At 30.5% G+C, this 12777-nt stretch overlaps 3 protein-coding genes across 4 annotated transcripts; 1 reads left to right on the top strand and 2 right to left on the bottom strand.

Annotated features, from left to right (window-relative positions):
• Nucleotides 1–268: 268 nt before the first annotated feature.
• Nucleotides 269–1657, bottom strand: LOC126661900 (uncharacterized). Its single transcript, XM_050355782.1, has 3 exons — nt 1307–1657; nt 450–543; nt 269–331 (listed from the first exon to the last, which is right to left on the bottom strand). The coding sequence occupies exons 1-3, from the start codon at nt 1510–1512 to the stop codon at nt 269–271; spliced, it is 363 nt and encodes a 120-aa protein (XP_050211739.1). The 5' UTR covers nt 1513–1657.
• Nucleotides 1658–5232: 3575 nt separating this feature from the next.
• LOC126661347 (uncharacterized RNA-binding protein C1827.05c) lies at nt 5233–7961 on the top strand. Of its 2 annotated transcripts, XM_050355177.2 has the most exons (9): nt 5233–5424; nt 5516–5639; nt 5727–5782; nt 6363–6410; nt 6515–6612; nt 6995–7064; nt 7186–7296; nt 7544–7628; nt 7844–7961. In XM_050355177.2, exons 1-8 carry the CDS (start codon nt 5299–5301, stop codon nt 7592–7594), a joined length of 684 nt encoding a protein of 227 aa, XP_050211134.1. In that variant the 5' UTR covers nt 5233–5298; the 3' UTR covers nt 7595–7628; nt 7844–7961. The 2 variants fall into 2 exon arrangements, with proteins under 2 accessions (XP_050211134.1, XP_050211133.1); XM_050355176.2 differs by lacking the exon at nt 7844–7961 and having other exon boundaries at nt 7544–7840.
• A 767-nt stretch (nt 7962–8728) lies between these two features.
• On the bottom strand, nt 8729–12018 carry LOC126661899 (GDSL esterase/lipase 7-like). Its single transcript, XM_050355781.2, has 5 exons — nt 11748–12018; nt 11073–11200; nt 10059–10304; nt 9461–9710; nt 8729–9015 (listed from the first exon to the last, which is right to left on the bottom strand). The coding sequence occupies exons 1-5, from the start codon at nt 11980–11982 to the stop codon at nt 8804–8806; spliced, it is 1071 nt and encodes a 356-aa protein (XP_050211738.2). The 5' UTR covers nt 11983–12018; the 3' UTR covers nt 8729–8803.
• Between the last annotated feature and the right edge of the window lie 759 nt (nt 12019–12777).

The following is a 12777-nucleotide window of genomic DNA, read 5'->3' as shown; positions in this document are numbered from 1 at the left end:
GTCAATAATAATTTATATACCTCGACCGTATATAGATTTTACTATATGGAAATAATGAAAATGAAAATGAAATTTAAATTGAAAAAGAAACAAGAGATTTTTAGACAAATACCCTTGAAACACCTAAATATTCTCAAGACCACCTATTGACTAAAATCTATTGAAATTTACGGTTTGACTGTTTTTAATTGCAGATATATACTTTCAGTTTTTAAATATCAGTTTTTATATCTTCTTCATCGTCATTATCTGATTCTTCTCCGAACTGCTATGGCGGTCGTTTCTCTCTCTCGTCTATCATTGTAATTTGAGTAATTGACTGATTCTGAAGCTAGTGGATAATCAAATTTTGGTTCAATTTTAAAAGGGTCATCACCATCATTGAAATTTTAAAATTAAAATCGTCAAAATAAACTTAAAATTAAAACTGGCGGTTGGTGCAGGTGAACGGCAGAGGCGTAGAAGATGAGCTGGTGTGGACAATGGAGCTGCAAAGGAGGCAGATGCGTTGATAGGCGGCAAATGCGTTGATAGACGGCAGAGGTGTAGGGGTATAAATGAACCGAGCCGTTCGCGAGCAGCTCGGTGTTCAGCTCGATAAGAGCTCGGTTCATGTTCGTTCGTATTCTAAACGAACCGAGCTCGAACTTGATTTTATGTTCGTTAATATAAACGAGCTGAACATGAACATAGTGGTGTTCGGCTCGTTTATGTTCGCGAACAGCTCGAATAAGAGTTCATGAACAAACTCGTGAACAAGCTCGATTAAGAGTTCGTAAACAAGTTCGAGAACGAGCTCGTATATAGTTCACGAACAAGCTCGTTTAGAAACTTGATTAGGTGTTCGCAATCTAATTCATATTTAGATTAATTTATATAATTATGTTTCTAATTTATTCAGCTCATATTCGTGAACGAATTCGATTAGATTATTTTTAATTTATTCAGCTCATCTTCGTGTTTGTTCGTTTAAAAGTTCGTGTTCGTTCGTTTATCCGCTAAACGAGCGGGCTCACGAATGAGCTCGTTTAGTACTTATCGAGTTCGTTCGCGATCTTGTTCGTGAACGAGCTTGTTTAGTAATTATCGAGCTCGTTCGTGAGCTCGTTCGTGAACTTGTTCGTTTAGCGGATAAACGAACGAACACGAGCTGAACACGAACCGAACATGAACACTATAAAATTTAAACGAACCGAACATGAACACTCTGTTCAAAGCTCGACTGAACATGAACACCTTTTTCGCTAAACGAGCCGAACATGAACACTCCAAAGCTCGGCTCGGCTCGGTTCATTTACACCCCTAGGTGTGGATAACAAGCTGGTTGGAAAATAGAGATGGAGAGGCAGAGGCATTGACAAACGGCGGAGATGCTGATGACGGGTTTCCTGTTGTGGTGAGTTCTTTATTATTCTTATTTTGTTGCTTGATTTTGGTGGCAGTAAGAAGAAGCTTATTGAGATCTGATGGCTGAGTTTGGAAGAGTAGGAACATGGAGAGGTTTGAGATCATATCAGGTTAATAGTTTGGGGAATTTGGTTTTTGTTAGTGCAGTCTTCATATTCAAGAGGACAAGCTGACTGCATTTGCAAATTATGCAACAGCAGGAGACTTTTCAGCTGGCCATTTGCAAAGAAAGTGAAGAAATTGGGGAAGAAAGGAGGCAACTTTAAATGAAAGTGAAGGTGCAGATGTAAAAGGAGGACATGAAATAAATATAATAATAATAATGGCAAACCAAGAAATAAAAGCGGAGAGCTTTGAAAAAGCTTTGGTATAAATTTTGGAAAGAGAAGGCTATAGGCTATAATAATAGAGTATGTATATGTTAGTGAAAAGGAAATTGAGAAAAATAAAATAAAGAGTGGTGGTTGGGTTTGGAGTGTAGAGTTGAGAGGGAAAAGTAAAGTAAAATTGAGAGGGAAAAGTACTATTAGTTTACTAAATAATAACTTAGTGTACTTAACATTTTATTAATAATTTATTAAAATATAAATTACTTAATTAAAAGAAAGTTTACTATCGTTTAACTTAAAATATAAATTTACTAAAAGTTTACTATCGGTTTTCTAACAAACAAGTTAGTTTACTATAAATTTACTAAGAGTTTACTAACAGTCAACTATCAGAGTCTAGTTTATAAAAAATAAATTTATTTAAAATATATGTTTAAAAAACTAAAATATTTTTTTCTCTATAAATAAATACAATACGTAAACTTTTACTTAAAAATGGCCATTACAACTAATTGCTGCCTCCACAATCCTCCTCCTCCAAGCTTCCCTTCCTTCGCTATAAAAAACACTACTCAACAATTTGCTTTATAAATTTTAATTGATTTCATAATTTAATTAGTTCACTAATGGTTTACTAAATATCTGTTCACTATAAGTTCACTAACAGTCTATTATTGGTTTACTTAAAAATCAAATTACTATTTTTTATTTTATTAAAATTAAAATGAATTATTACTTAATTTACTAAAAATTATTGGTGTTACATTAGTAAACAATTGGATAACCAACAACAAAACCATTATAAATATACAAGTGAAAAAAAGTACATAAAAATTAAGAGCATCATCAAATAATTTTAAATTTACCGACGGTTAACTCAAGATTTACTAACAGTATTATTAAAATTAATTTTATTGGTATACTATAAGTAAACCATTGATAAACCAACAACAAAATCATTACAATCATAAATTTCAAAATAAAATCACAAAACATAACGGGTTAGATATTTTTTCTTTCAGGTGGAGACTCCATTTTTCTTCCGATTCAAATCTCTATGTTGTAGCATCATTGGGACCAAGAGCTTCATTGAACTGTGACTCCATGCTCTTAATTTTTGCCTACATTAAAGAGTGAGTTCAAAACATCATGATATTGATGTACCATTAGTAAATCATTGGTTAACTATCAACAAAACTATTATTAATTTATCAATGGTTAACTCAAGGTTTACTAACGTTATTACCAAAATTAAATTAGTTAACTAACGGTTTACTATCGATTATCTCCAACATAAAGTTAGAAATTTTACTAGTTACCTATTAAGAAAATAAATAAAAAAAAAATTCATATGAACAGAAAATATGAATTGTATTAAAACATATATTAAAATATAGTTTACTATTAGTTAACTAACAATATACTATATAGATACTAAATTTATAAAATAAAATAAAAATGACAACCAATAATCATAAGTTTAAAAAACAATTCTATGCAATAAAATAAGCCAAACAAACAACTAAAACAAAAAATCCATATATTAGACAATCACAAGTATTAAAACTTTTTCTTCATTTTTGCCTTTCTCGCTTCCATATTCGTCTTCTTAACTTAAACCTCTTCGTCACTCTCAATATTTTCAGCCATCTTCATGTTCCCATATTGATATAAAAGAAATGTATAGCAAACCATTAAATCTAGTAAATAAAAAAATCATTAGAAAACGTATAGCAAACAATTAATTTAATACAAAAAAATATAAAGTACAAACAAAATAATAGACAATCATTAGCAAACATTAGGTAAAAAATGATACAGAAACTAAGATCTTCTCGCACTACACAGTTTATCAAAAGTTGGCAGAACACAAACATGCACATTATATCATATATTCAAAATAAAAATTAAATTGAAATATATAAAGTTTACACCCATCTATAAAAGGAGGGATAGTTTACCACATATTCAAAATAAAAATTATTACACAATTACTAACGGTTAACCCAACGTCAACTAACAGTGTACTAAAAATAGAGTTATTGGTGTACCATTAGCACACCATTGGTTAACTAGCAATAAAAATAAAATTCAGCAACAGTTTACTAACAATTTTATTAATGATATATTAAAAATATAATTTATTACAAGTTAACCAACGGTTTATCCAATGTTAACCATTGGTTACCCAACACCCAAAACATTACAATTCTCATACTTGCTGTAGCCGCCTCCACCATCGCTGATAACGGTAAGAAAAAAATATTCAAATTTCAAAAAGTTTAACAGACATAGAAAGCACAAAAAACAAGAAATATGAATAATACTAATATTAGTCATAATAGGCGTGATATAACAACCTATTTAACTAATTTGTGTTCAAAATTAGCAATTGGATCCATTTTGCAATGAAAATGAGTGGAAGAGCTATTCTCAAGAGCCATCATTTTTTTAAAACATTACATCAAATAGCATACATGTAAAGCCATGAACAGAACAAGAATTCAATGACAAAATAATTCCACACATAATAAAGCAATGAACAGAGTAAGAATTTCGTTGACACATAAAACCAAACACCATATCATCAGCAAAGCCACGAACTATAATGCAAGTTTCCGAGCAGTTAGAAACAAACAACCCAGCTTTATGAGGTTGTCAAAACACTCTAATTGGGTCAAAGAAAATTGTTAAACATAAAATTATCGCTTCTATTGCACCACAACCAGATTGCTAATTAGTCAAAGTTTGAGCTCAATAGACAACTCGGTCATGAACAAAACTCCTAGTGTTATATATAGAAAAGCATTCTTTCATGATGCAGATTTTTGATTTTTAACCACCAACAATGACATAATCAGCATATATATCCGGATATATATTTTTCCATAGGATTTGATCAGTGAGTTTAGCATCGAATTAAACGAATCCAAAATTGTGACCAAACAAATATTTACCAGTGTTTTGAGCAAACGGAAAATCATGAAACGGGAAATCATGAAAGGAGAAGGAATAAGGACGACAACATGGGAGACGAAGACGGAGCGCTCATCAAGACACGGCGGATTAAAGACGGCACCGTTCTCATCAGAGTCTTACCAATCAACAGTATCCGCCAACTCCGGTGGCTCCGTCAGCCGCATCAGAGCTACCAACAACCTAAGAAGAGAAATTATCATTAAAATATGGAATGTGTCCCAAACCTCCATTTGTAGCAGACAGGGTTTCGAATATTAAATTTAAAGACTAGCAATGCCATTGAAACAATTCAGAGAAGGGTCATTGGGAAAGTTAAATCGTAAAAAAAATAAAAATGAAAGTGAGAGATGTATTTTTGCAAGAAAAGAAGCGCGTCCGTGTGCCTGAGAATAAATAGGCTTTTAGTAGTGCTAGACCTAATTTCCTCAAGAAAGAATAAGGCTAGGCCCAAAAAGAGCCCACAACAGCCCAAGCTTAATTTAGTCCCCTCAAAACTCAAAACCCTAAACAAAACCCGAGTCTTCTTCCTTTGCTCAACCCCTTTCTCCTTTGGCTTTCTCGGCAGCCAAACAAAGCGACTACCATGAAAGCAAAGGCAAAGAAAGCTTTAGGGAAGAACTTGAAGAAGAAGCTAGCTCTAGCTTCTTCTTCTCCAGCTCAATTATCCAATGAAAAATCCACAACTACTGCTACAGCTGCTGATTTCCTGGTAATTTCATTTTCTTGAATCTGTTTTAACTATCCAATTTTGTTGATTTTATGTTCAAAATACTAATTTCTTTTTTGGAAATTATTTGTAGCCGTTGGAAGGTGGGCGTAAATTAAGTGCAAAACAAAAAGGGGAGAATAGTAATAATAAAAATAAAGCAACAGTGCTGTATATGGGTAGGATTCCTCATGGTTTCTATGAGAAAGAAATGCAAGGTATTATATTCATTATTGTTATTATCGTTACGATTATATTATTTATTGATTAAAGTACGCTAATTGTTGTTTTTCATCTGGGCACAGATTACTTTTCCCAGTTTGGTAATATCAAGAGATTGAGAATTGCTAGGAATAAAAAGGTCGGTTTTATATATATCGTTTATTATTAATTTAGTTATTGTCTTGTGCAGAAACATATTCAATTGGATTCATATGTTTTGCAATACATGTCTGTTTTTTGTTTTCGTTCTTCTGTTTATTATGATCTTATGAGTAGATGAACTTTTTGGGTTATACTATGTCGTTGTTGTCAATTGCTGTTTGGTAACTAGAACAATAAGTTGTATCTCTGAAATATTGTTTCCCGTCCTGTTAATCTAGTGACTTTATTGTGTTGATTAAAGAGTGTTTTCGGAGAGTAGATTTTTTCCGGCTTGTTTAATTTCTGGCTTTCTATGCTGTCTGAAAACTTAATTTTCACGTCCGTCAATCAATCAGAGAATCAATTCTATTACTAACCAAACTACCCAAGTTGTATGAAATTTCTAAATCCAATATTTTTTGCTAATAAATTCTTAGTTATGAGATCTCAGTTTTTGCATGGTATTAAGTATTAAACAAAAATCTAGTATTGTTATTTTGAGTGTATCTTTGTGGCCAACTTGTCTACAATTTGATGATGATGCTGATTATTGTATCGAAATTGATCTGCTGATTCAGACTGGAAAGTCAAAGCATTATGGATTCATCGAATTTGAAGATCCTGAGGTATGTCACTAATTTTTTTGTAAAATGATGTCAAGCATTCCTAGTATTTGACTTGCTTTTTTCTCCCGCCTTCTAATCTGGCCATGTCTTGCTGCCAATTGCAGGTGGCAGAAGTTGTTGCAGATTGTATGCATAACTACCTGTTGTTTGAGCATCTCTTGCAAGTCCATCTTATCCCTCCAGAACATGTTCATCCAAAATTGTAATGAGTCTAATATATCTGTTACGTTTTTTAAGCATTAGTTTTTTAATTATGAAGAGTAAAGATAGCATCATTTTATGTTTTTGGCCTTGTCAATCCTATCATTCTCAGTCGCTGAACAGTTGTATACTTCTTATTTGTCATTTCTATTTTTCGTTGAGGAAATGCTGAATTTAATGGCTACACTGCTCTAGGGTGGTTAGAGTTATTTTTTCATTTTGTTATATGAATTCAACGGAAGTTGACATACATTGTAGATGCTATTTTATTTTATAAACTTAATAAACTGATGCTAATCTCTTTTGTTACTTGAGTTCTGTAATAAGTTTTGTGGTGTTGTGTTGTATAACATTGCTCACTTCTGTCCTTCTCTTTCTCATAGATGGAGAGGTTTCGATTATCGGTACACTCCATTTGACTGGGTCCAAGTTGAACAAAAACGGCTGAACAAGGTATGTAGCATGGAAAAGTAATAGTTAAGGCAGATCACAACTTTGTTGCTTAAGAAAAAAATAATTTTCTGTCTTTTTATGCTATGGTTCAACAAGAATTTCCTCTAAAATGACTGTACAGGATAGAACACTTGAGGAGCACAAGAAATTGGTGGAAAAGATAATGAAGCGAGATAAAAAGCGGCAAAAAAAGATAGATGCAGCGGGTTTGGATTATGAGTGCCCTGAAATGGTAAGAAGCTGGTTTGTCTTTTTCTGATGTTATATCTTGAGATTTTTTTTAATACATGCTATGAACCAGTTTTTTTTTTTTTTTTTTTTTTTTAAATGTTTTATTAATTTAACACTACTTTTAAGCCTTTACTTGAATGCTATTTAAATAGCTTACAGATACGCAGTTTACTTGCCACGAGTTTACTGCAACTGAGTTTACACTTTATTTATCTAAAAGAATGTTCTCTTGCAATACCGTTTTGCAGGTGGGTGACGTCATGCCTGCTCCAAAGAGGATCAAGTTTGATGAAGATTAGTTTTGCAAATGCTTATCCTGACAATGTTGCTATGGTAATTTTGTTAACAAATGCTATTGTCCTTGTAATGTGAATCAAGAGATGTTTACTTTCTCTTTACTCCTTTCTCGGGTCGTCGATAGGAACGGAATGAAGTATCATGAATCTGTAGCAGGAATTCAATTAACCAATGTATTGCTATAGATCTTTTGTATTTAAAAATCATCAGTATGAACTCAAATTGATGAAAATTTTGTTTGGCCTCAACAGGATTGGAACCACTAGAGAGTCTCAGCACATAGAGCTTCTTAAACCAATCTTAAATATTAATGTGCTTCAGTTTTCATTTGTGAATTTGTAGCATTGGCAATATAGTTTCAATTTTTCATTTGGTTTAATTAGAGAAAGCTCTCTACTTTGAGCACTTTCATTTTGAGGGATTTAAAGGGATTAAAGTATTTCTTCGTCTTGATAATTAAAGCTATAACTATAATTTTACGGCTATTTCCGATAATTTCGGTTCTCTGCTTTAAATCTTGTTGCTATGTGTTGATTTGGTCTTTAATTTTTATCTAACGGACTAACCTCTCGTTTCTAATGTGTCATTACGTTTTACTGAAAAATAATAATTTAAAATATATTAAATACATAAATACTCACTGTCACACTGCTAAACTGATTCCAAATTCCAATTTATTATATCTCCATTGTTCTCTGTTGCTAATTTTTTATGGCAATTCAGTGGAAGGTAGTAAATACTGATCCATATAGCAAATAATTCCATATCTGCAGCCTTAGGTTGTACATATTATATCAATGTTCTTAATTACAGTACATTTTAAAATTTCTACATGCGAAATTAATTGCCATCTTTGCCCTTCGTCTCATTTTATTTATATTTTTTAATGTCTAAAAAAAAGGCATTTTTAGATTGTTAATACATATATTCCTTTTTTTACCTTTAACATTAATGAGTTTAGTATAGATTAATGTGCAAATTTAATGATCTATTTGACTATATCATATTTTTCAAGATGAAAGTTAGGGGTATAAACAAAGATATATTTATAAATATTTAATAAATTTTTAATATATAAAAATAAAAACAACAAATAAAATGAGACCGAGAAAGTAGCGTGCAAACTAAATGTGCACGGAAAAGAAATATATACATCTTTATATCCCTTTTTAAATATCATAAATTTACGACTATGAAATTAGATGTAGAAATTAGAGTTTTACAAGCTGACTAATTGTTGGAGAGCATGCAGAATTGTCATTGATACAACGGGATGCGATGAGAGAATAAACAGATTCAGTCGGATGGAAAGCATCAAAAAAGTATAATTTGTTCGGAGCTGGACATGGCGTTACCAACGGAATGCATGAAGACGTCCCATTGCTCCACGTTGTGCAACATGGATTACTTGAATCGATCAAACCTATATCAAAATGAAAAAAAAATTATAAAAATATACAAATCGAAAATATAACGAATCTATATCATGTGGATACCGACATTGATTTATTAGTTTAGTTTGGTTTGGTTATTCGATTCGGTTTGATCTTTGCTCAATCCTAGTCATCAACCGTTGACGCTGTTAGATGAAATCTAATAGCCGATAATAAAATTTCTGATAGTTCTATTTATTTATTATGTTCGATCTTAATTTCATGCATAAGTGGAATGAACGCTTTATTTCATGAACGTTATGTTTCGGAGAAGTTTGACATTTCAGATACCAAACATTCTTTTTAACATAGAAAATCTGTAAATAACACAGTTTTTCCGTATCCGTATCCAAATACTTCATTTTTGTAGGTTGGTGTCCGGTCATGCTCCTCAATATAAAATAAATAAACAGAATTAAAAGTTTGAATAGTTACCATATTTTTGAGGGTTGATATTGGCGTCATAGCATAGGGAATAAGATTGACCATGAACAAACTTTACTCCCGGAAGAATTGCTTCTAATTTTTTGAGCATATTTCCAAGATTGTTGTTGAAGAAACCGACTATTTTGTTTGTTTCTTCCATGCATTTTCCGGCAGCCGCTTTCTTTGCGAAGTACGGGATGCACCCGATCGGTCCCAATTCGAATACTATCATCTTTCTTGCTCCCAAATTATACATTTTCTGTTGATCATAATTTGAAATAAATCAATTCAAAGAATACATTACATACTATGTAATCGCAATACGAATGTTTAAATTTTACAATTGGAGAAGCAAACTTTCTTTGTTATAATTCGAATCATTGATCGATAATCCAATCAATCTCGGTATCCATATGGTAAACATAAAAGAGACGGCACAATGGATTCTGATGTCCACATAAGTACCGATTGATCGGATTTGTAATCAATAATCCGAATTGTCAAAAAAAAAAAGTTGGTATTTCGAACTATAAAAATGGAAATTTATATTGAACTCGAGATTTAACACAAAATTACCAATGAGTAACTAATAAATAACTGTTTTTACCTGGAGATTCTCAGAGAGTTTATTCAAGAGAAGTTGAGCAAATTGTTGAGGATTGTAATTTTGACTTGATTGAGAATAGGGGACAAGGTAGTTAATAATATAATCATTACTACCAACAGAAAATAGAAATATAGAATCTGCCAAGTATTTTGATAGCTCATTTTTGCTTCTGAAGAGGTATTGTAGCTTTAGTGAAATTGCTGCTTCAAACAATTCAATTTGGGCATCCAAACTCAAGCAATTTCCCTGTAATTTTCCCACAAAAACATTGATAAGTAACCTAATTTTCCTAATTTAAAGGGCTGAGTTGAACTAAGTAGGAGTTAAGGGTTTAAAATATTCTTCAGAAAAAAGTTCAAGGGTTCATTAAAACTTTAAGCCAGTTTTTAACTAAAGTTAATTATTTTCATTGGAAAAATTACATCTATGGTGTCTAAACTTTTTCAAATCTTTCTATTTTAATGTTTGCATTTTTTTTAAACTAGTGTTTAAACTTTTAAAAGCGCACCACATGAGTGTCTTTACTCATTTTTCGAACACCAAACAATTAACAAGGACAGAAATAATTTTTCAGTTTGTTGATATAAACTGCATTTTAATTTTTCATTAGTACAAGTGTATATTTGCACACATAATTACATTTTTATTATTAAAATGAACATATATATATGTAAAATCAAGATTTATTTTTAATTTTTAGCATATCAGTGACCAAAAAATAGCCAAAATCACTTTTAATATATTTTAATAAAGTTGAAACAATAAAATAAAAATAAAAGTCGAAGCACCATAATAAGACATGTTTAAAAATGTTTCCATTTGTATATATATATGTTTTTAAATATATTAAAGAAGATATCGCACTTAATTTAGTGATAATGACATATTTAAATTTGTAAATTTAAATATCATATAAATAAAAATAAATATTCAAAATTTAAGATGCATTGTCTTTTTTTTATTACTTTAAAGTATAGAATATGAAGATTTACTATGAATAAAAAAAGAACTTACAACAAGTTTTCCAGTTTCAAAAAGGATGCCACATGAGCCAGATGCATAATTAATACCAGTTGTTGGTGTGAGGATTGAAGTCTTTAAATTAACGCATGGTGGCGGGTATGGCAGCCCCAGGTATTCAGCTTCACACAAAATACATAAAAATAATCATCAAAATTTACAATTGAAAAAAGAACAAAATTCTCAAAAATATATTTTAAATTTAATAACTTTTGGAGGTGAATATATCTATATTACAATTTATAAGCTATAAATATATTTATCCACTCAATCCGTGATTAAACCGATGAATCAATTGAATTGTGATCCTGTGGCCATATTGATTGGTCATCGGCTTGATTTTTAAAGCTGTTAAATATAGTAAATATTAAATTAATTCGATCTCTAAATTTATAATTTGGAAGCAAATAATTCAGTTTTAGTCATTTAACTAATTAGATTCTAAACTCTCGAAAATCAGGGCAAATAATTGTTTCTTTTATATAAAACGGGCGAGTGGTGCCAAAAACTGGTTAGAAGTAGTCATTTAACCTCATCTTAAAGAGATTTTATTGATCAAATTGACCGAAAGTAAATTATTTGAACCAAAGCTATAAATTAAGAACCAGATTGATCCTAATTGAAAATATAATACACCCACTTAAGCAAACATTTTGTCAAGATTTATACCAAAAAAATCAGCAATAGTTCTGCCATTGGTGAATCTTCCTGCAGGTCCTTGGGCAAAATTGACACCATAAGGAAAATAATTTGCCCTAGCAATGGTTGTCAAATAATTATTGTTCCCACTATCAACCAAAGAATCCCCAAAAACATATAATGCAGGGGCCAATGCCCCACCATATGAAAACTTTGGCATATTATACAAAACTAACAATACTGTTAAAAGTGACATTTTTGTCATTTTATATAATAAAACAGAGAAATTTAAAAGATTTGAAGTGCTTCTTTCTTTGCTAATTTTCATTATATATAGAGAAATTCATAATGGTGCATATAAAAGATAACATCAAGTTATTTGTTTTAAGAATATAACAAATTAATATTTAATTAGTAAAAAAATGAGCTAATCTTGTTATGTTTCATTGCATATTATGAGCTTGTCTAACTATATATAACTTAAATCTTTCTAATAATTAATCTTTTTTCTCCTCCCCCTTATCTAAATGCTCCATATTTAACTATAGTTTTTCCTTTTTGCTACAACAACTACTATGGAGTCATTAATTTGGTTTGTTTTATGAATATGTTGCATGGTTTAGATTGTTTTTCCAATTGATTTAACAACTAATTACAGTTTTTAATTGACATTTCTAATCTCTCCTTTCTTAATGGCTAAACAACAACAACCATAATTGTACTTTGATAGAATTATTTTTCATAATAATATTGCTTTGATAATAATCATAGCAACAGTAAATAATCTTTAAACAACATATGAAAATTTTCTTTTTTTTTTCCTCGAAGAACATATGGAAATTTTCACCCACGATAAAGTGTGTTAATTTTAGTAATGGAAATAAGTTTTAATAAATTTTGAAAGTTTAATTTTAAATATTTAAATAATATATTTCTAAAATATTTATGTATCAATTAATTAAATTTCTACGTCATTTTTTGGTTAAATATCTTCTATTTAATAACATTAATTAAAATACACTATTTATATTTAAAAAAATAAAATTAACATAAGTAAATT

Source organism: Mercurialis annua, linkage group LG8, assembly GCF_937616625.2.
Source record: "Mercurialis annua linkage group LG8, ddMerAnnu1.2, whole genome shotgun sequence".
NCBI classification, from domain to species: Eukaryota; Viridiplantae; Streptophyta; class Magnoliopsida; order Malpighiales; family Euphorbiaceae; genus Mercurialis; species Mercurialis annua.
This window is presented reverse-complemented; position numbering and strand designations above follow the sequence as displayed.